The 19,604-nt window shown below is 36.2% G+C and overlaps 2 protein-coding genes and 1 long non-coding RNA gene across 3 annotated transcripts; all 3 read left to right on the top strand.

The window, feature by feature from the left end:
• The first annotated feature begins 1,075 nt into the window (after nucleotides 1-1,075).
• Nucleotides 1,076-3,831, top strand: LOC139723046 (uncharacterized). Its single transcript, XM_071634321.1, has 4 exons — nucleotides 1,076-1,545; nucleotides 2,137-2,295; nucleotides 2,816-3,163; nucleotides 3,641-3,831. Exons 1-4 carry the CDS (start codon nucleotides 1,515-1,517, stop codon nucleotides 3,829-3,831), a joined length of 729 nt encoding a protein of 242 aa, XP_071490422.1. The 5' UTR covers nucleotides 1,076-1,514.
• Nucleotides 3,832-5,954: 2,123 nt separating this feature from the next.
• Nucleotides 5,955-8,117, top strand: LOC139723105 (uncharacterized). Its single transcript, XM_071634372.1, has 3 exons — nucleotides 5,955-6,042; nucleotides 6,510-6,638; nucleotides 7,451-8,117. Exons 2-3 carry the CDS (start codon nucleotides 6,512-6,514, stop codon nucleotides 7,630-7,632), a joined length of 309 nt encoding a protein of 102 aa, XP_071490473.1. The 5' UTR covers nucleotides 5,955-6,042; nucleotides 6,510-6,511; the 3' UTR covers nucleotides 7,633-8,117.
• A 1,373-nt stretch (nucleotides 8,118-9,490) lies between these two features.
• Nucleotides 9,491-11,713, top strand: LOC139723104 (uncharacterized). The gene is made up of 3 exons (XR_011710324.1): nucleotides 9,491-9,601; nucleotides 10,588-10,704; nucleotides 11,537-11,713. It is a non-coding gene; the product is annotated as an uncharacterized lncRNA (long non-coding RNA).
• Nucleotides 11,714-19,604: the final 7,891 nt, after the last annotated feature.

Genomic DNA, 19,604 nt, shown 5'->3' with positions numbered 1-19,604 from the left:
TCTGGTCTATAATTTTAATATTATAGAATATAGAAAAGGTCTAGATATGTATAGATATGTATAGACCCTAGATCTAGATGTTAGTTTGGGCGCTAATTTAGTTTCGTATCCATGCTCATAATATATGTTCTCCCGAGTAGAATTTCACGAAATTTCTAGACCTAACATTTAGAGGCTCGACTCTAGATAGACCTAACATAACACTAGTGGTTAGATCTAGATCTAAATAAGTTACACTCGCAGGAAATGTTCTCAAACATCAAGTCAGTCTTCCAAATTTTGAGCGAGATCGGATCACGGGTAGGGTCGATATCGGCTTCGAACTTAAGTCCTACATTGTCACGTCACTCGCACAGCCCCATTCATTATTTTGTGTAAAATCTAGATCTAGCGTTAGGTAATATTTCTAGATTCTAACGTTAGAGAGGCAAAATCGTGTTTCCGGCCCCATTACTTGAATCGATCATCGCGATATAAGAGACAGATTCACGGCCTAGGGTTAGGAAGATCGCGATAAGGAGGCAGACTCACGGCCTAGGTAGGGTTGGGGAAATCCTGATATACATGTAGGAGACTGATTCAAGGCCGAGGGTTAAGGAAATCGCGACATATTGATAGGTTAGGTTTAGGGTTATATAAAAGATGCACGGTGGATATCAGCCCCACCAATGTGGTAACAGCGCGCAAACGCCGTTTGGTGGGGTCGTAAACACGAGTAGATCTATGATACTGTGCTCACCAGCCCCACTGCCGTATAAATCCTGTAGGCCCTAGCTGTAGTCTGTACAATTCACATCTGTTGGTTCTGAGCGCGATCAGTAATTTGATATAGAGAGTTATGATCGATCAGCATGTAAGGTCCCATATCATATGTATTTGTAGTGATGGGGCCTATTTCACGAGTAGATTGATCTATGCCTCTACTAGAGACTAGACAAGTAGACTCGTCTATCGCTAGCTATCTCGCGATACACAAAATACCGACTGTGGCTAAGTCAGTGGCTGTGCGAGCGATGACTCGTCGCAAGAATAGCCACTACCTCAATAATATGCTAAGTCTTTAGATATACTGTAGTTTGAGTTTGTCTAGATCTCTATCTAGACGTGGAACACCATTCTATTTTTCTAAAAAAACGTCATTTGCATTGCGTAAACCCATCCATTTGTCCATTTGCATTTAACAAAACAAAAAATGACACTGGAGTGGACCGTAAGTACGTAACAGCACAAAAATATACAATTTTTTGGACAGCCATTATGACTGAATTTCATACCGTTTTCAGTATTCACGTTGCGTACATGACATGTCCAGCTGCCCTGAAAACTACCCTCTTTACTTGACCTTTTGGACAACCCTTAGATCTATACCATTTTCAGATTTACAGTGGGCTCGTGAATTCCATATAAAATATCAAATATATGTAAATCTTCTGTATCTGTATCCTCTTAAATCATTTTAGGACACCATTTAACTGTTACTGGAAGCCTCACAGTACAATCATATAGACGTCAGCATGGAAGGGCCTCTGGAGAACAAGTCTGATGGTAAGGGTGAAAATGCCATTTAAAATTGATCCATCGTTTGTTGCCGGATATATTCAATTTCAAATGTTAGGGGAGGGGAATGTTATATGACATTTCCATGTCATGATGTATAAGAATGCTATTCGCTCCGTCTTTTAATTTGTAATAATTTTGTAATATTTATAACATTTGTGATGTACTTTAGTATGCAGCTAAGTGGCTAAATGTAATTTAAAGTTAAACGGAATATCTATGTGTTTATTCCTTGGCATGAATGCAGATTAATATCTATTAATTTTAGAGCAAATAACTGAAATGAAGTTTGGCAGAAACTATTAACCCAATTACCGTACTCTAAAAGTACTCAAATACTTGTATGTTTCACTCATCCAGTTCACCCTGGACCTGAAACTGACTTGTTGATGTATGTTGAATGGAAAAGTAATAAATCCCGCTATTTTTACTTGCACATTCTCAAGTCTGCCTGAGCATAATTATAATAAAGGACTAGAGCTTGGTGAAACCTATCAAACTGCTTGTATTATAACTTGCTGAGAGAAAACATTCTAAATATTGCCAGTGTTTTTAGTGATTTATTGCATATTCTTTCAGAAATGAACCACACAGCCCAGCCCAGCCAACTTTTCGAAGGCCCACTTAGGGAACCTTGTACTACCGATGCCAAGAATGAATCAGTGCTTCATCGTGGTGACAAAGACGACAGCAGTGACGACGACGATGACTTGCCCCTAGCAGTATTGATTAAGCCAGGTATATACAGAAAAAACCCCAGCTACGGTAAAGTGGTAGAGAGTAACGTGTTTGTAAATTCCCTCTTAAAAAAAAAAAAAAAAAAATCATTGACAGATATGCAATTCCATTTTTAAATTACCTAGCTTAATTCTTCAAGGTATGTTGATTACAACGAATTGCAGGATTGGAGTCGATCTCGTCAATTAAAATTTAATGTATAAATAAACATAGCCAACTTCCGTAATGCTGATGAGTTGCCCTTTGGTAGAATTTACTAAACAGGGTGTGTAATATACATAAATTAGCACTTATGTAGAGATAAGTGAGCGTGAAATTGAAAGTTCATTTAATCTACATTATCAGGGACAAGTTCATTATACCATTATTACTGCATATTCTAAAGTCTTCCTGAGCATGATTAAAATAAAGGACTAGAGCTTGGTCAAACCTGTCGAACTGCTTGTATTATAATTTGCTGAAACAAAACATTCTAAAAATTGCCTGTGTGTTTTTAGTGATTTGTTGCATACTCTTTCAGGAAAGAACCACATAACCCAGCCCAGACAACATGGTAGTGACAAAGACGTCAGTGGTGACAGTGGTGTTCACCCTGGACCTGAAACTGACCTCTTGATGTATGTGGAATGGAAAAGAGATAAATCCCGCAATGTCGTCAAACTGAGTGAGGTGAAATGTATCGGACTTCCTCTACCAGGGAATACAATAGAAATGAAATGTGGTAAAAGGAGGAAGGACATCTGGAAGGCGACAATTATAGACACTGAGGAAATTTATGATGATGACTGCAGTGATGATGAAGCCCCAAGTACCAGCTCCTACATCGAAAAAGAAGAGGAGTCTCCTCGTGCTAATTCAACCCAACAAGGTTTGTAATGATTTGTGCGAGATTGTATTGGGGCATCCCATATCAACCAATGTATTTCTTTAAAATGATAGGATAACGAAAACAAAGGATTCAATATTAATGGAACTAATCTCAGTCACCTTCGGTGTGTTGATGTGATTGTCATAATTTGAAATACAACTAGCTGAGACTGAGATGTTGTCACAGCTTGATAAGGAGAGTAAAGTGAGTATTACAATTAATATGTTCAAAACAAAAGTCATCGGCCAGTGTTAAGTAAAAATAAGATTTGAAATGGTAGAACAAGAAATTTAATAAGAATCCAAAAAAGTTGATTGTTAAAACCAGAATTGTATAGTTCGAACAATAACATGTGTAAGGACCGAGTGCAATAATTTCCTGAACAATTAGAACACGTATGGTCTGTGTACCTTGGTTAACGTTGTGCTACTCTGCCAATATTTATTTACACACTTCTCTTCTGATATACTCTTTCAGAAATGAACCACACAGCCCAGCCCAGACAACTTTTCGAAGGCCCACTTAAGGAACTTTCTACTACCGATGCCAAGAATGAATCAGTGCTTCATCGTGGTGACAAAGACGACAGCAGTGACGACAACGATGACTTGCCCCTAGCAGTATTGATCAAGCCAGGTATATACAGAAAAAAAACCCAGCTACGGTAAAGTGGTAGAGAGTAACGTGCTTGTAATTTCCCTCTTTAAAAAAAAAAAAATCATTGACGGATATTCAATTCCATTTTTACAACTCTACATTATCAGGGACAGGTTCATTATAGTATTCTACTGCGTATTCTAAAGTCTTCCTGAGCATAATTATGATAAAAGACTAGAGCTTGGTCAAACCTATCGAACTGCTTGTATTATGATTTGCTGGAAGAAAACATTCTAAAAGTTGCCATTGTTTTCGAGTGATTTGTTGCATACTCTTTCAGGAAAGAACCACATAACCCAGCCCAGACAACATGGTAGTGACAAAGACGTCAGTGGTGACAGTGGTGTTCACCCTGGACCTGAAACTGACCTCTTGATGTATGTGGAATGGAAAAGAGATAAATCCCGCAATGTCGTCAAACTGAGTGAGGTGAAATGTATCGGACTTCCTCTACCAGGGAATACAATAGCAATGAAATGTGGTAAAAGGAGGAAGGACATCTGGAAGGCGACAATTATAGACACTGAGGAAATTTATGATGATGACTGCAGTGATGATGAAGCCCCAAGTACCAGCTCCTACATCGAAAAAGAAGAGGAGTCTCCTCGTGCTAATTCAACCCAACAAGGTTTGTAATGATTTGTGCGAGATTGTATTGGGGCATCCCATATCAACCAATGTATTTCTTTAAAATGATAGGATAACGAAAACAAAGGATTCAATATTAATGGAACTAATCTCAGTCACCTTCGGTGTGTTGATGTGATTGTAATAATTTGAAATACAACTAGCTGAGACTGAGATGTTGTCACAGCTTGATAAGGAGAGTAAAGTGAGTATTACAATTAATATGTTCAAAACAAAAGTCATCGGCCAGTGTTAAGTAAAGATAAGATTTGAAATGGTAGAACAAGAAATTTAATAAGAATCCAAAAAAGTTGATTGTTAAAACCAGAATTGTATAGTTCAAACAATAACATGTGTAAGGACCGAGTGCAATAATTTCCTGAACAATTAGAACACGTATGGTCTGTGTACCTTGGTTAACGTTGTGCTACTCTGCCAATATCTATTTACACACTTCTCTTCTGATATACTCTTTCAGAAATGAACCACACAGCCCAGCCCAGACAACTTTTCGAAGGCCCACTTAAGGAACTTTCTACTACCGATGCCAAGAATGAATCAGTGCTTCATCGTGGTGACAAAGACGACAGCAGTGACGACAACGATGACTTGCCCCTAGCAGTATTGATCAAGCCAGGTATATACAGAAAAAAAAAACCAGCTACGGTAAAGTGGTAGAGAGTAACGTGCTTGTAATTTCCCTCTTTAAAAAAAAAAAAAAAAATCATTGACAGATATTCAATTCCATTAACATCAGGGACAAGTTCATTATACTATTTTGACTGCATATTCTGAAGTTCTTCCAGAGCATAATTATGATAAAGGACTAGAGCTTGGTCAAACCTATCGAACTGCTTGTATTATGATTTGCTGGAAGAAAACATTCTAAAAATTGCCATTGTTTTCGAGTGATTTGTTGCATACTCTTTCAGGAAAGAACCACATAACCCAGCCCAGACAACATGGTAGTGACAAAGACGACAGTGGTGACGACGACGACGACTTGCCCCTAGCAGAATTGATTAAGCCAGGTATGGAAAGGAAAATTTGAAATAAAAATTAAAACACATTGCACTATACCAATTTGTAATTGCCTAGCTTAAATCTTCCATGGATGTTGATCACAACAAAGTGCAGGTCTGGATTTGAGTCATTCTGGTCAATGAAATATGATAAAAATGAACATAACCAACTACCGTAATGCTGACGAGCTGCCCTTGGCAGAATTGACTGAACAAAGTGTGTTTATATAAATATAAATTAGCACACACATAAATTTAAATGAACGTGAGAATTTATCTGCATTATTTAAAATACTTTTAGGGACAGGTTCATTATAGTATTCTACTGCGTATTCTAAAGTCTTCCTGAGCATAATTATGATAAAAGACTAGAGCTTGGTCAAACCTATCGAACTGCTTGTATTATGATTTGCTGGAAGAAAACATTCTAAAAGTTGCCATTGTTTTCGAGTGATTTGTTGCATACTCTTTCAGGAAAGAACCACATAACCCAGCCCAGACAACATGGTAGTGACAAAGACGACAGTGGTGACGACGACGACGACTTGCCCCTAGCAGAATTGATTAAGCCAGGTATGGAAAGGAAAATTTCAAATAAAAATTAAAACACATTGCACTATACCAATTTGTAATTGCCTAGCTTAATTCGTCCATGGATGTTGATCACAACAAAGTGCAGGTCTGGATTTGAGTCATTCTGGTCAATGAAATATGATAAAAATGAACATAACCAACTACCGTAATGCTGACGAGCTGTCCTTGGCAGAATTGACTGAACAAAGTGTGTTTATATAAATATAAATTAGCACACACATAAATTTAAATGAGCGTGAGAATTTATCTGCATTATTTGAAATACTTTTAGGGACAGGTTCATTATAGTATTCTACTGCGTATTCTAAAGTCTTCCTGTGACATAATTATAATAGATAACAAATGACTAGCACTTGGTCAAACCTATCCAATTGCTTGTATTATAATATACTTAAGAGGAAACATGAACTAAATGCTAGAGTTTTCTGTAACATTTTTTTTTTAAGGAATGGATGACATTAACCAGGCCACTGAGCCCATGCAACTTTCTGAAGACTCAATTGAGAAATCAGTGGGAACAGCCAATGACAAGGATGGTGGAGATAAGTCACCTCTACCAGAATTGACCCCAAAAGGTACTCAATTAAGATTAAGAAATGTTAACCAACATATAACTTGCGAATAGCCTGAATGAGAGATTAAGAGTGGATATACGATGTTCAGAAATTATTATTGACAGAAGCACAACCGTTTCACAAGCATATGCCAGAGTTCCGGGAATTAGATAAATGTAAATGGCTTGAATTCAACTTGTCATGCTGCTTGAATAGAAATTATATATCTATTTCATTTACAAATAGGCCTGTATGACAGTATATGTCTTGACAAGAAAATATAATTGACACAAGTTCGGGTAATTCATCTACAATTTTGTTAGATTCCATTTATGATGATCCATTCGATGTCAAATCTGCAAACCCTAGTGATATAAATGTGATTATTGTATGGAGTCTGGAAACTGAATTAAGGAGCAAGATAGCCAAGCAGACACGATAAAGAATTCATGTATACGTTCTTACAGTTGGAATAAATATCACATGGTTATGATATCACCAACAAAATATTGTTCACATTTTGAAAGACAATGAAAGGAAATAAGTGGCACATGTAATTTTTCGATGGCTACCCCTTTTGTCTGGGGAAAGGGGCTTTCACAATTGGTTGTGCGATCGCTATTGCCATTATTTCTTGATAGTATACTTTGTACAGGATCGCAAGCAATCGCAAGCGATCACATGACCGATTGTGAAAGCCCCTTAATTAGCAGCAGTGCGTATGATAACAAATTGCTAGCACTTCGTGAAACCTATCCAATTGCTTTTATCATAATTTGTTGAAAAGGAAACATGAACTAAATGCTAGAGTTTTCTGTAACATTTTTTTAAAGGAATGGACCACATTTACCAGGCCACTGAGCCCATGCAATTTTCTGGAGACTCTATTGAGGAAGCGGTGGGAACAGATACTAATGACGAGGATGGTGGAGATGAGTCATCTCTACCAGAATTGACCCCAAAAGGTACTCAATTAAGATTAAGAATTGTCAACCAACATATACTTTGCGAATAGCCTGAATGAAAGATCAATAGTGGATATATATGATAAGAAATTATTATTGGCAGAACGCACAGCCGTTTTATGGGCATGTGCCAGAGTTTATGGGAATTAGAGAAATGTAAATGGCTTGAATTTAACTGGTCAGGTTGCTTGAATAGAAATTATATATTATTGCATTTACAAATGGGACTGTATGACAGTATGTGTCTTAAAAGAAAACAAAATCGACACAAGTTCGGGTAATTCATCTACAATTTTGTTAAATTCCATTTATGACCATCCATTCGATGTCAAGTCTGCAAACCCTAGTGAAATAAAATTATTATTGTATGCAGTCCGGAAACTGAATTAAGGAGCAGGATAGCAAAGCAGACACGATACAGAATTCATGTATACGTTCTTACAGTTAAATAAATATCACATGGTTATAATATCAACAACAAAATCTTATTAAAATTTTGGAAGTGAATTAATATGAATAAGTGGCATATGTCATTTTCCAGTGCTACCCCATTTTTCTTGGTAACGACGGTGGGGTATTATTTGTGTGAAATATAATTTTATGTATTACTTAAGCCATGAGTTGGTAACAGTTAGTTAAAACAATGTTGGCTGTCACATTCTACGTAATTACCTAATTCATGGTCATAAGGGAATATTGATTTGAAAGTGTAAGATAAAACAACATACAAGTCCTCTCTAACATATCGGGCGAAGAGGTTATAATTTCATTAGTGTGAAAACATGAAAATGAATCTGTTGTCGAAGACTTGAAGTAAGCCATCTCCAAAATGGAAATGAGCCACGCCCCCTTTAAACACAAGTGAGCAATAAGGCAACTGACATTTGATAATGTGTTTGGAATCATTCAAAGTAATTAGTTGTTTTACTAAAAAGAGGCATTTGATCAATTGAATGGAAATATAAATGAAAAGTTAAAGTGATTGGAATTCGGCAACGAGTGTTAACTTGTTTTCCATTTTAGGTACTTTCTTGGATATAAGTCAAGCATTTCCTGAGTCGTTGTATGAACTGCAACAGGGCCTACCTATGTTCTGTTGTAATAGAGGATGTACTCGTGAAGTTTACCAGGAATGTATGACATGTTGGAAGCTGATCTGCTATGAACATTTTGTCGCAAAGGATCCTTGCAGTTGTCACGATGGCAAAGCTTGGGAGGTAAGAGTTAGCACGTTAAGTCTAAGCTTTAATTTAAAAATATCAAAAAGAAACTAAATACTAACAGTTCACCAATAATTCCGCGTGAGGTTTCACATACTTGACATAGTAGACAGACCTTGACATACTATTGTTATTTTCATGAACTTCTCATAAAAAATATTGTCATGGTGACTTACAGTAAGCTTGGAGCTCGTTATTCAATATACACATGCATACATGAACTTGAATGTGATAAACATTGCCAGTCAATATTTATTCTAATTCTTCAGAGACTGTACCACAACATATGATTATTTCTAATGTTTCTATGTTGTAATCAAAATCAAACAAAAACTTAAGTCAATGGAAATGAACTAATATTTCTAATATTGATTTCTTCTTGCGAACAAACTAATGCAGATAGCATAAGAACTAAACAAGAAATCTTCAACACTTCGTTCACATGTAAACGGAAATAGTGTCGGAATTGAAACCAGATATGTTTTGATGCATTGTGTGTGACTCGTACTAATTATAGATAATTGAAATTGCGTTTAGTTCTTTATGAGAATTAAATTTCTGTTTGATTCTGATATATATATATATATATATATATATATATGTAGGATGTTACAGACTGTAGCAGCAAGATCCAGAGGTCTCACTTAACCATGCAGACTTCGAGCGAGAGCGAAGCGACCGTGAGCAGCAAGATCCGGAGGTCTCACTTAACCATGCAGACTTCGAGCGAGAGCGAAGCGACCGTGAGCAGCCAGACCCGGAGGTCTCACTTAACCTTGATGATGCTGAACAGCAGAAGGTAATACGGATTTTTTTCTTCTCTTTCAAATATAAATCAGTGTGACAACAAGCAATCACACAATTAAAGACATATCGTCCTTTTTGCAGATCAGCAGAAAACCATCCAAACATCTGTAAACCCTAGAGCATGGTGGGCAGGTTGTATATTCAAAATGTGAAATAGTTAAATCATGTAAAATTCAAATAATGCACGTAAACAGTGCATGAGAGATAGTCTTGCTCAGACACTTGGAAGTTTTGTTTCTTGAAATAATAGTTATCTGTGTGTAATTTAAATTACAAAACACATTATGAACATAATGTACATTATAGAAGACATTATTCAATATTTTGTAAAAAGTAATTAAAAAGGACTGTGTCAGAGACTAATATATTTTTTCGAGGTTCGAAAAAATAAATTCAAATTATAACGGTAGTTTGTACTTCACAAATGAAGACCCTACAGGTCTAAAAACTACACAAAGGTTTTTGTAACAGTGTCTTCTTCATTATATACCTTATTGTTTTACACCAATTGTATACACAAATTCAATGCAAAAGGGACATAATGTCTTTAAGGCTCTCCTTATCAATAAGTCCTCTAAATCACAAACTTATTAAAACAATCATATCAATTGTGCTTGTACTAGCATTTTGCTTATTTCTCCTGATGGCATAACGGCAATTGACTAAGCTCCTTCAAATTTAGCCAGGCAGAACGATAGCAGCCTCTTCCCGTGTTTTGAATAAAAGCGATATTTTTTATTCTTAATTCATAGATTTGTGAATTTATAACATAGTTCCCTGAAGACAGCATGGGCTTTCAGTTAAAACTATTAACATGTCATCACAGGCACCTTCAAAGCTTTTGAAAGGCTAATGAAAACTTTGCTAAAAATTTAACCCCCTTTTTGTATTCTCTGTTTCTTTTTGTTTTACTGAGTCCAGTTAGATATTCAGATAATGCTCTTACGTTGGCTTCTTGTCTCCATATATCACTCGAAGGATGAAATAAATGAGACGGAGCAAGATCAAGGTGACCGTGACTCCCTCGAGCATCAAGAGGGTCAGCATACCCAACATGAAGATAACATGCACGAGGTTCAAGACAGTCAGTCTGAGGTGATTATATGATATAAAAGGTGTCATGAATTATGATAATATGAGCAGTATTTCAACAACAAAAATCTCTGTCAAATCATTATCTACACTTAGTAACTGCTTATTTCGGAAAGTGTGATTGGCTCTTCATACACGGGTTATGTACTGTAGTTCAATTACAGACTTGCAATAGCTTACAATCAAGTCCATTGCAAACGCGCCAGAAATTTAGTTTCTAAATTCTAAATTCCAAAATTCGCTACAACTTGGGGCACACAAGGATCAGACTGGTTCCACTGTATGGAATAATCTCCTTTTAGTTAGATAAACTTTGCTCTTCATCAGAGTCCTTTAAAAGTAGTTTAAAACTCACTTCTTTAATGCTACCTTTTGATTACCCATGCCTTGTATTAATAATTTACTTTCTATCTTACTCTTCTATTTTCGCGTGGAGCATTCTACAGAGTGGATTTGCCGCATTACAAATCTCATCAATCATTATTATCATTATTACTTACTGTTGCAGAATTTTAGGGAAACTAATATGAGAACTGCCTCGTGCCGTTTTTTCGACCTCTAATTTACGTCTGTAAACTCGCTGAAAAACGCATACGTTTTTAGACGCTAAACGGTTCAGTGTAGGACAGTACCTTTGTATTCACGAAACATGGCCCATATCTAATATTGACTTTTCACTTGCATATTGACATGTTTCTGTGGATTATTTTTGAACCTTCAGTATATTCCCACTTTTTTACAATAAACTTATGAAACAAATTTCCTTTTTACATTCTGTGTGCTACTTGTAGCAAGGAGAAAGAAAGAGTTAATCATGTGTTATTTTCTATTTCAGAAACGTGGGAGGAAGAGAAAACGGAATCCAGAAGAATGGAAGAAAAGACAGCAGTCAAGAAAACGTAATCGGGGAGAGGAATATGTTGTACGTAATAAAACAATCCCTGCCAGAAAGATAGGAAAGAAGTGTAACACAAAATGTCCCCATAAGTGCTTCTCTAAGTTCTCTGATGAAGACAGGAAAACATTGTTTGAGGATTACTGGAAAACGGGCTCCTACACCCGTCAGCGAGATTTTATTCATCACCATATTTCTCGGTCCAAAGCAATACCTAGAAAAAAGAGAAAAAGTCAGAAGCGAGTGCGTCACATGTACAAATACCATCTCCCGCTCACATCACAAAGGGAACGAGTGTGCAAACATTTCTTTCTCAGTACTTTGGGAATTGGTTCCAAGCTTATTGAGTATACATTGAAGAAGTATGAAGGCCCGTTTGCACGAGAAGACAGGAGGGGAAAGTTACCGTCAGTGAACAAAACTTCAGAAGAAGATGTTAAAAAAGTATGTGAACACATTGATTCATTTCCTGTTGTTGAATCACATTACTGTCGTGCGTCTTCAAAAAGGAAATATCTGGACCCTTCTTTAAGCGTTTCCAAGATGTACGCAATGTACGAATCGTCTGTATCGAAACCAGTTTCCTTCGCAGTGTATAGAAACATTTTCAATTCCCAATATAATTTGGGATTTCATCATCCGAAGAAAGATGAATGTAACACATGTGCTTCATTCAATAATTCAACTCCGGAAGAAAGGGAAGTTAAAGAGCAGAACTACAAGAAACACATTGCTGAAAAGGAAAGTGCAAGAGAAGAGAAACAAAGAGACAAGGAACGAGCAAAGATCGATCCAATCTTTAGCTCCTTTACTTTTGATCTTCAACAGGTCTTGACTACACCCTATGGCCAGACATCTTCGTTCTATTACAAGCGGAAAATGTCTACGTATAATTTCACTGTATACAACCAGGCTACTGCATGTGGAAATTGCTTTGTCTGGCATGAGACTACAGCGAAGCGGGGAGCATGTGAGATTGGCTCATGCCTCTTAAAGTTCATGCAGTCACTTGATCCTGATACCACACACATAAGTTTCTTTTCTGACTGCTGTGGAGGCCAAAATCGGAACAGAATTATAGCTTGCACTTTGCTATATGCAGTTCTGCACACTAATGTTGCCATCATTGACCATAAATTCTTGATCAGCGGACATACTCAAATGGAATGTGACGCGATGCATTCCTGCATCGAAAGGAACAAAAGGGGAGTGACAATCCATCACCCCGACCAGTGGATACCAGTTATTCAAACAGCAAGGAACAGGAATCGGTATGAAGTTACCCACATGACGAAAGAGGACTTCCTTGATCTGCGTCAGTTGACAACACCCTGTGTGAAGTACATGAAGAAGGACAGGGCTGGCAATCCCGTCAACTGGTTGAAAATTCGTCAGATCCGCGTACAGAGGACAGACCCCTCTGTCATCAAAATAAAGTATGATTTCAACGAAGACTTCGTAGAAGTTCGCGTCTCGGGCTCAAGTCGAAGAAATGACATGCGTCTGCCTCTGTTGTACAAGCAACATCTCGCCCTCTCAAGGGAAAAGAAGCAAGATTTGCTTAGTTTGTGCAAGGACAACATTATCCCATCGATGTATCACAGCTACTATGAAAACCTCACGACAGAGGTACAACAGTCTCAGAGTGATGAATCCGAGGAGGAGGAAAATGATGGACACATGCATCAAACATCCGAACAGTGAATCATATTGTAGGCCTACTGTTGTGGCTTGAACACAGACGACAGTACAAATACATATACAGCTGTAGTACTCTTGTGCATCGTTTGAATTCTACACATCTTGCGACTTTGACATTTCACAGACATGATCCAAATACTAGTATCATTAGTTGTATACAGTGTTTGGTGTATTTAGGGAAGTCTGCAAAAGGACTTTCTAACTTTAAGGCGGAGATACACATACAGTATATAACATGAGCCAACCTGATGTCTGCATTAGAGCCTATTAGCATATGGAATGGAACTTTAGATTTCATACTGCCTTACTTTGGTAAAAGGAATCAAGAGACATACCATCCAAATTTGAGTAATTGACGTTTTTATATTACACCTAATGTGCTCTTCTTCCAAGTCAAATTTAATGCACAAACACTCACCTTGCTCAGAGATATAATAGGTTATACATTGTGATATTCCATTGATGCCCTTGCAAATTTGAGACACATTTTGGTCATTACAAGGAGTATCACTTTTGTCGCTTACTTCGTTTTGCCCAACTAGGGCACCACATTGAAGGGAGAATGCAATGACTTGGACTTGGACATTACTTAGATTGAACACGTAGGCCTGTACTTACAAAATACAGTAAGTATGTACACATTTTTGGATAAATTAAAATGTATTCTAGGAATTCTGTTTTTCCATTGGTAATTCGAAATATTCAAAATTAAGTGCAAATAAGGACACTAACAATAATTACAGAAATACCTGGTATAATGTGTGCTTGTGTGACAATTGTATCATAATAAATTACAAAACGAATTGAATCGAATCTGCAAATCCTCAAACCTTGGGAAATTTGAATACATGTCTTCTTGTATTTCAAAATATTCCGATGAACTTGATGAGATATGGGGTTTTTCGCCCAAAGTGAAGAAAATTTATGCTTAATTTACACCATTATCTTTATTTTTTGAAATGTAAGTATTGGAAGAATGTGACATGCCCTGCAAAATTACAAATGTGTTGTTTGAAAATTGATTTCTAAGTTGCAATTTGAAATGCCACGATTTCACTTTCTTAGACTACTTTCACAACATAACTAATAATTGTGATTAGCATTTGGATATTCTGCGATGCAATGACAGCAAGGAGAGCATGAATTCATATTAATGTAAATAAAGGCAAGAACAGTAAAAAAATGTCAACAAGTTTTGAAAAAGTATCATAGTTAGAGACGCGAGTATATACCTGGCAGAATGTCATCACAAGTCCTGCATAGATGCAACACTGTGTATTATTCGAAATGTATTAATCTAATTGTCGATTTCACTTTCGTAACTATATCTGCACAGCATGAACAAGAAAGTGAATAATATTTTGATATTTAGCATTGTTTCATATTTTATGCCTCCGCCAACGAAGTGGCCGCAGGCGTTATGTTTTCGGGTCGTCCATCCGTGCGTATGTCCGTCCCATTTTGTTTTTTTCAATATCTCAAGAACCGTGATGGTTTGACATCAAACTTAGTATGAGGGTATATGGGGGGGGGGGGGGGGGAATAATACTTTGGTTCGATTTTGGGGTCATTGGGTTAAAGGTCAAAGGTCACAGAGGTCATTTTGTGGAAAAATGAGGTAACTTTGAGAAAATAAATAAAATGAATTTAATTGTATTAACTGCCTTAAAGATGGTTCGTTCCTTGAATAGCTATGCAACATCGTAAGTTGATTAAAATGTAATTTTAGACAATCTGAAGCTTTCACGTTTGGAATCTTGATGTATACACGCAAAACATTATGCCGTTAAATTTCAAACGACCTTTTTTCATACCTCGAAACAAATATTAGTCTGTATTACAGTCCCTATTTGTAATTATGTAATGATGTGTGAAGTCCTTATTTTTACCATATTATTACAATATTTTCCAAAACATCTTCTACAATAATGAATAATATGTTCAACATTTGTTTTTTTTTCAAATTATACGCAGAAACCTATTATTTCAACAAATAAACATGTCAATTGTCTGAGCAAGAACTATCAATCATGTATTGTTTATGTGTATTATTTGAATTTCGCGTGACTTATCGACTTCAAATTTTGAATATATAGCTTAAAAGTGTCATGTCAGGTAGACCGATGCCGCAATTTAAATGTTAATTGGCTGTATATATATATATATATATATAATAAACTCATTTGAACATACATGGTGTTTGATTTGATTTCATTGTTGGTATTTCATTGGTCAGCTACATTAGACCATTAAAGCACAAAGATAGCTTTGATAAATCTGAAAACCTTTGAAAAATACTTCTCAAAAAATTGTAGTATTAATTTTGATCATGATCATTGTGCCAAGTCATTGAGCAGTAGTAATTGCTCTAAATTTCTTCATTAATTTCTAAATAATTTATGTGAGTTATTTAAGAATGGTCTCGAGGGCATTCGAATGAATACATGCACATTATCAGCTATAGTTTACAAGGTGTAACTATGAATAAATCGTTAGTCTAATATTTGTTCAAAGCGTGAAAATTATTTAGAAACACTTGCGAGAATGTCTTAAGATATAAAGAGCAAGTTCTATTTTATTTTCTGTTTTTCATTCCCAAAACTATCTCTGTGCTTAGTACCAGACCACATTCAAAATTTTCTCGTACAATATACATGTATTATCTATGCGTAACTCTTGATTATTTTTTTCTTTAAAAATTATGAATTATGTACCAAATGAAATAACCAATGCTGCAAAATATTATCCCCTTTTGTCACGGGCAAAATATGTTGAAATAGCTTGCAGGAATTATCTAAAGGCAAAATAAGCTGCAAATCCTTAAATTGGCAACATAATTCTATACACTGTTGTAGGTGCAAATTGGCAACTTTTTCGATTGGAAAGGATTGCCAAATGTTTTTATGCCATATTGTATACACAAAGCATACATTTTCGTAGAATTGACTTAGAAATGAAGAAATTTATGTTGCTAATTTTAATACTAAAAAGCGATTGATGTCCTCTTAGGAATGTGGTCTGGTATGCATGGGGGCAATTCCATGGGAATGTGGACATGGCACTAAAATTTCAACTTTATCATATTGCAAAAGAATTACTCATTATGTATTACCCATATATTGAAGTTAAAGAAACTCAAAGAATTATATCAATCGGTCAAATATTTCCCGAGAAACAGCTACAAATGTTGAAGACAATTTTTCTGTCATCCAAATTGCTAAAATGCATGCTTAACTTGATATAACTTTTTTTAATAGAAAAATTCTGCTAGCACTTCAATTAATTCATTTTAAAGAAGCAAATTGGTTCTACTTCAGTCTCCCATGAGGAAATTTTTATGCCACCTTCAAAAAATTCTAATCACCACATGAAAGTTCAGCCCTTGAGCCATGTAACGCGAGTTACCGAAACAAGAAATATTTTTCATTCTGAAGGAAGCAGTGGAGGTAATTTGTTGGGAATCATAATTTTCTAAATTCATCACACCCTGATACTGTACACAGGATGTTGACTTGAATAAACACTGTTATCACATTAAAAAATGTCAATGAAAAGTGTAACGCGAGTTACCATGTAACGCGAGTTACCGGCATGTAACGCGAGTTACCAACTATAAACACAAGTTTCCCCCAACATAAGCAAATTTTAGCACTTAATTGAGCTAGATTGTGGTGAAAACAATCAAATGCAGTGCTATACACACTATGCTTGACTGAAACAAAGGAGGGTAGCCTAATAAACTGTGATTAGCATCAAGGCCACTGATCACATGCCACATTGAAGAGTCTAGCCTGGCTTTCACTGCATGTGTACATTTATCCAGCAGTGAATGAGACCATTAGATTTATCTTTTGAATTTCCTGCATCAGTATTACAGAATTTTTATTACAGAATGCTATAAAGCACAGGAAGTGTTGGTTCTAATCCTTGTTCGGTGGTTTACTGAAGATGACACCTGTCCGGAGATCAGGAGGTTGTGGGTTCGAATCCTGCTCAAGTATGTATGCCCATGATTTTTTATCATGGCTACTAATAAAACACTGATCAATTCAGTGAGCTTATTAACGTTGATGTAGGGCAATTTGTCAATCAGTTGCAATGAAAACATCTCAACGGAAGAATTTCATGAATTTGAATAATTACGCAGTACCCACTGCATGTTATAAGGATTAGAACCAGCACTACTTGCTGTCGGGCGAAAGCACGGTGGTCTAGTGGAGATGACACCTGGTCCGGTGATCAGGAGGTCGTAAGTTTGAATACTGCTTGAGTATGTACGCCCATGACTTTTTTATCATGGCTACTACTAAAACACTGATCAATTCAGTGCTTATTTACGTCGATGTAGGGTAATAAGCCAGTTCGTATACACTGTAGCTCATGTACACATTGGTACAAATGACCTTTCTTTTTTCTCAGTTGGTTCGGCACTTCACTTGTTTTCAAAGCAGCATAATGTATAAGCTTGCATGACATAACAATTTATGGAACTTCAGTTCAAAAAAAGAATGAACTTGCATTTAGATCAGGGGATCAGAATACTCCCATCAGTTTATAATTTAGCAGGCATCCATTTCATTGTTTTGTATTGAATGCAGTAACAGCTTATTTCCGTTTATATTGCAAAATACCATTCTTGCTGTCAGGTGGATGTGCTGGCAAGCATCATTTAGATAAGGATCGCATGAATAATCATCGCATCACAGATGCTAAATGTCAGTGAATTTACAAACCAAAATGCCTGTTCGTACAAATGATCTTTTTTTGTTCATGCACAAAGTGGAATTACGAACTGGTCTTTTTGTCAATCAGCTGCAAAGAAATGTACTAGTTTTCACTCCTCACAAAGATAGGATTTGAATTTTTGAAAGATTGTAAGCTGTTTCGTAAACTTGTATATAGGGTTTGATACTTTTATGTTTTGTTTTAAAAAGACTTTCAACATTTTTCATCTTTACACTCTGAAACTTACAATGTAATAATACACCCATATCATCTAGTATATATTCAAACATATTCAAGGTCTCTATGAGGAGTGAAGCTCTTACTAGTCTTAAACACACTCTTCTATTGGGTTTATTAGTAAAATATTTGTTTAACATTTATTCGTTTTACTATCTACACAAATAAGCATCTCTCAGATTATTCAACACAAGATTCAGTGCCATCAGAACAATTGTATGTCATCAATTTGTGTCACCCTGTGTTAGTGGACATAATGTAACCCGAGTTACCGTAACGCGAGTTACCGACATAAAGGCTCCCTACATTTTTCCAGGTCATTGTTACTCAACTTTGATATTGTTAATTTATGAGTCCTAACCCACTATCAATTCAAGGTAGGAAAACTTTTATCAAGATTGTCTAGTATGAGGAGACTTTCCAAAAAGAGGTCTTCATAGAATTGACCATGTCCTTTTTGTGTAACGCGAGTTACCGAAATTAAATGATTCAAGAATCCCAACATGTTTGTCCTTTATTTTTCTTTTTGGATTCATTTAGTTGGTGTATGTCTACTTAACCCATGATGAAAAAAGTAACTTGTAGATCCTACCAATTACAAAGATATTGGCACATTATCCCAAAAATGTACCCATTATTTGTAACGCGAGTTACCGTGGAATTGCCCATGGGGTTAATGCATTTCTCACAAATACAATATATTGAATCCTATAATTTAGAATTTTCCAGTAATAAAATGGGGATAAGGCCCCACTACAGTATATAAAAGACACGACTGATAAAGCCTAGCAGTTACGTTAAAATCACTATTGGGTACAGACAAACTTAATGCACACATGTTATGGAGTGACAGTACCCTTTCAACACCGTCAGTTCGTGCGATGTTAAATGGCAAGAAGGGGTTATCGACGCGCGCTTTAGCGTTAACCCCTTTTTGCCATTCAAAAGCACGCGAAGATATGGCTGTATTAAGGTTACTAATGGAAAAATTGTAATTACTCAAAGATTTAATGAGGATTATCGCTGAAAGTACGCTTGTAAAGTAATTAATCGTTAATCTACACTATATATAAGAAATGAAGGAATCAACCTTGATTAAACCCAATTTTGAAGCCAAAAAACCTTTAAAGTCAATTATCTCGAAAACTTTTTTCGCGCAGCCCCGCGTAGCTCGGATGCGTTAACCCCTTTTTCCATTGAGGCGACGATTTATTTCATCTGACATTTATTCGATTTTTTTTTTTTTTTTTGCTTCGGTTTCCTTTTTGCCTGAAAGTTCTTACCTTTTTACCGAGACCATCCCCTGCAGATTTACTTGTGTTTTTTTCTCTATTACGAAGTGACT

This window comes from Diadema antillarum, unplaced genomic scaffold, assembly GCF_040938485.1.
Source record: "Diadema antillarum isolate AM-2024a unplaced genomic scaffold, OU_Dant_1.0 scf00000180, whole genome shotgun sequence".
Classification (NCBI taxonomy): domain Eukaryota; kingdom Metazoa; phylum Echinodermata; class Echinoidea; order Diadematoida; family Diadematidae; genus Diadema; species Diadema antillarum.
Note: the sequence above shows the minus strand (reverse complement) of the source record. Positions and strands in the feature narration are given on the sequence as shown.

Coding starts and splice junctions, on each gene's coding strand:
- LOC139723046 (XM_071634321.1), top strand. CDS start 1,515: ATGGAAGGGCCTCTGGAGAACAAGTCTGATG. Junction 2,296..2,815: donor AGCAGTATTGATTAAGCCAG/GTATATACAGAA, acceptor ATACTCTTTCAG/GAAAGAACCACATAACCCAG. Junction 3,164..3,640: donor TGCTAATTCAACCCAACAAG/GTTTGTAATGAT, acceptor ATACTCTTTCAG/AAATGAACCACACAGCCCAG.
- LOC139723105 (XM_071634372.1), top strand. CDS start 6,512: ATGGATGACATTAACCAGGCCACTGAGCCCATGCAACTTTCTGAAGAC. Junction 6,639..7,450: donor ACCAGAATTGACCCCAAAAG/GTACTCAATTAA, acceptor ATTTTTTTAAAG/GAATGGACCACATTTACCAG.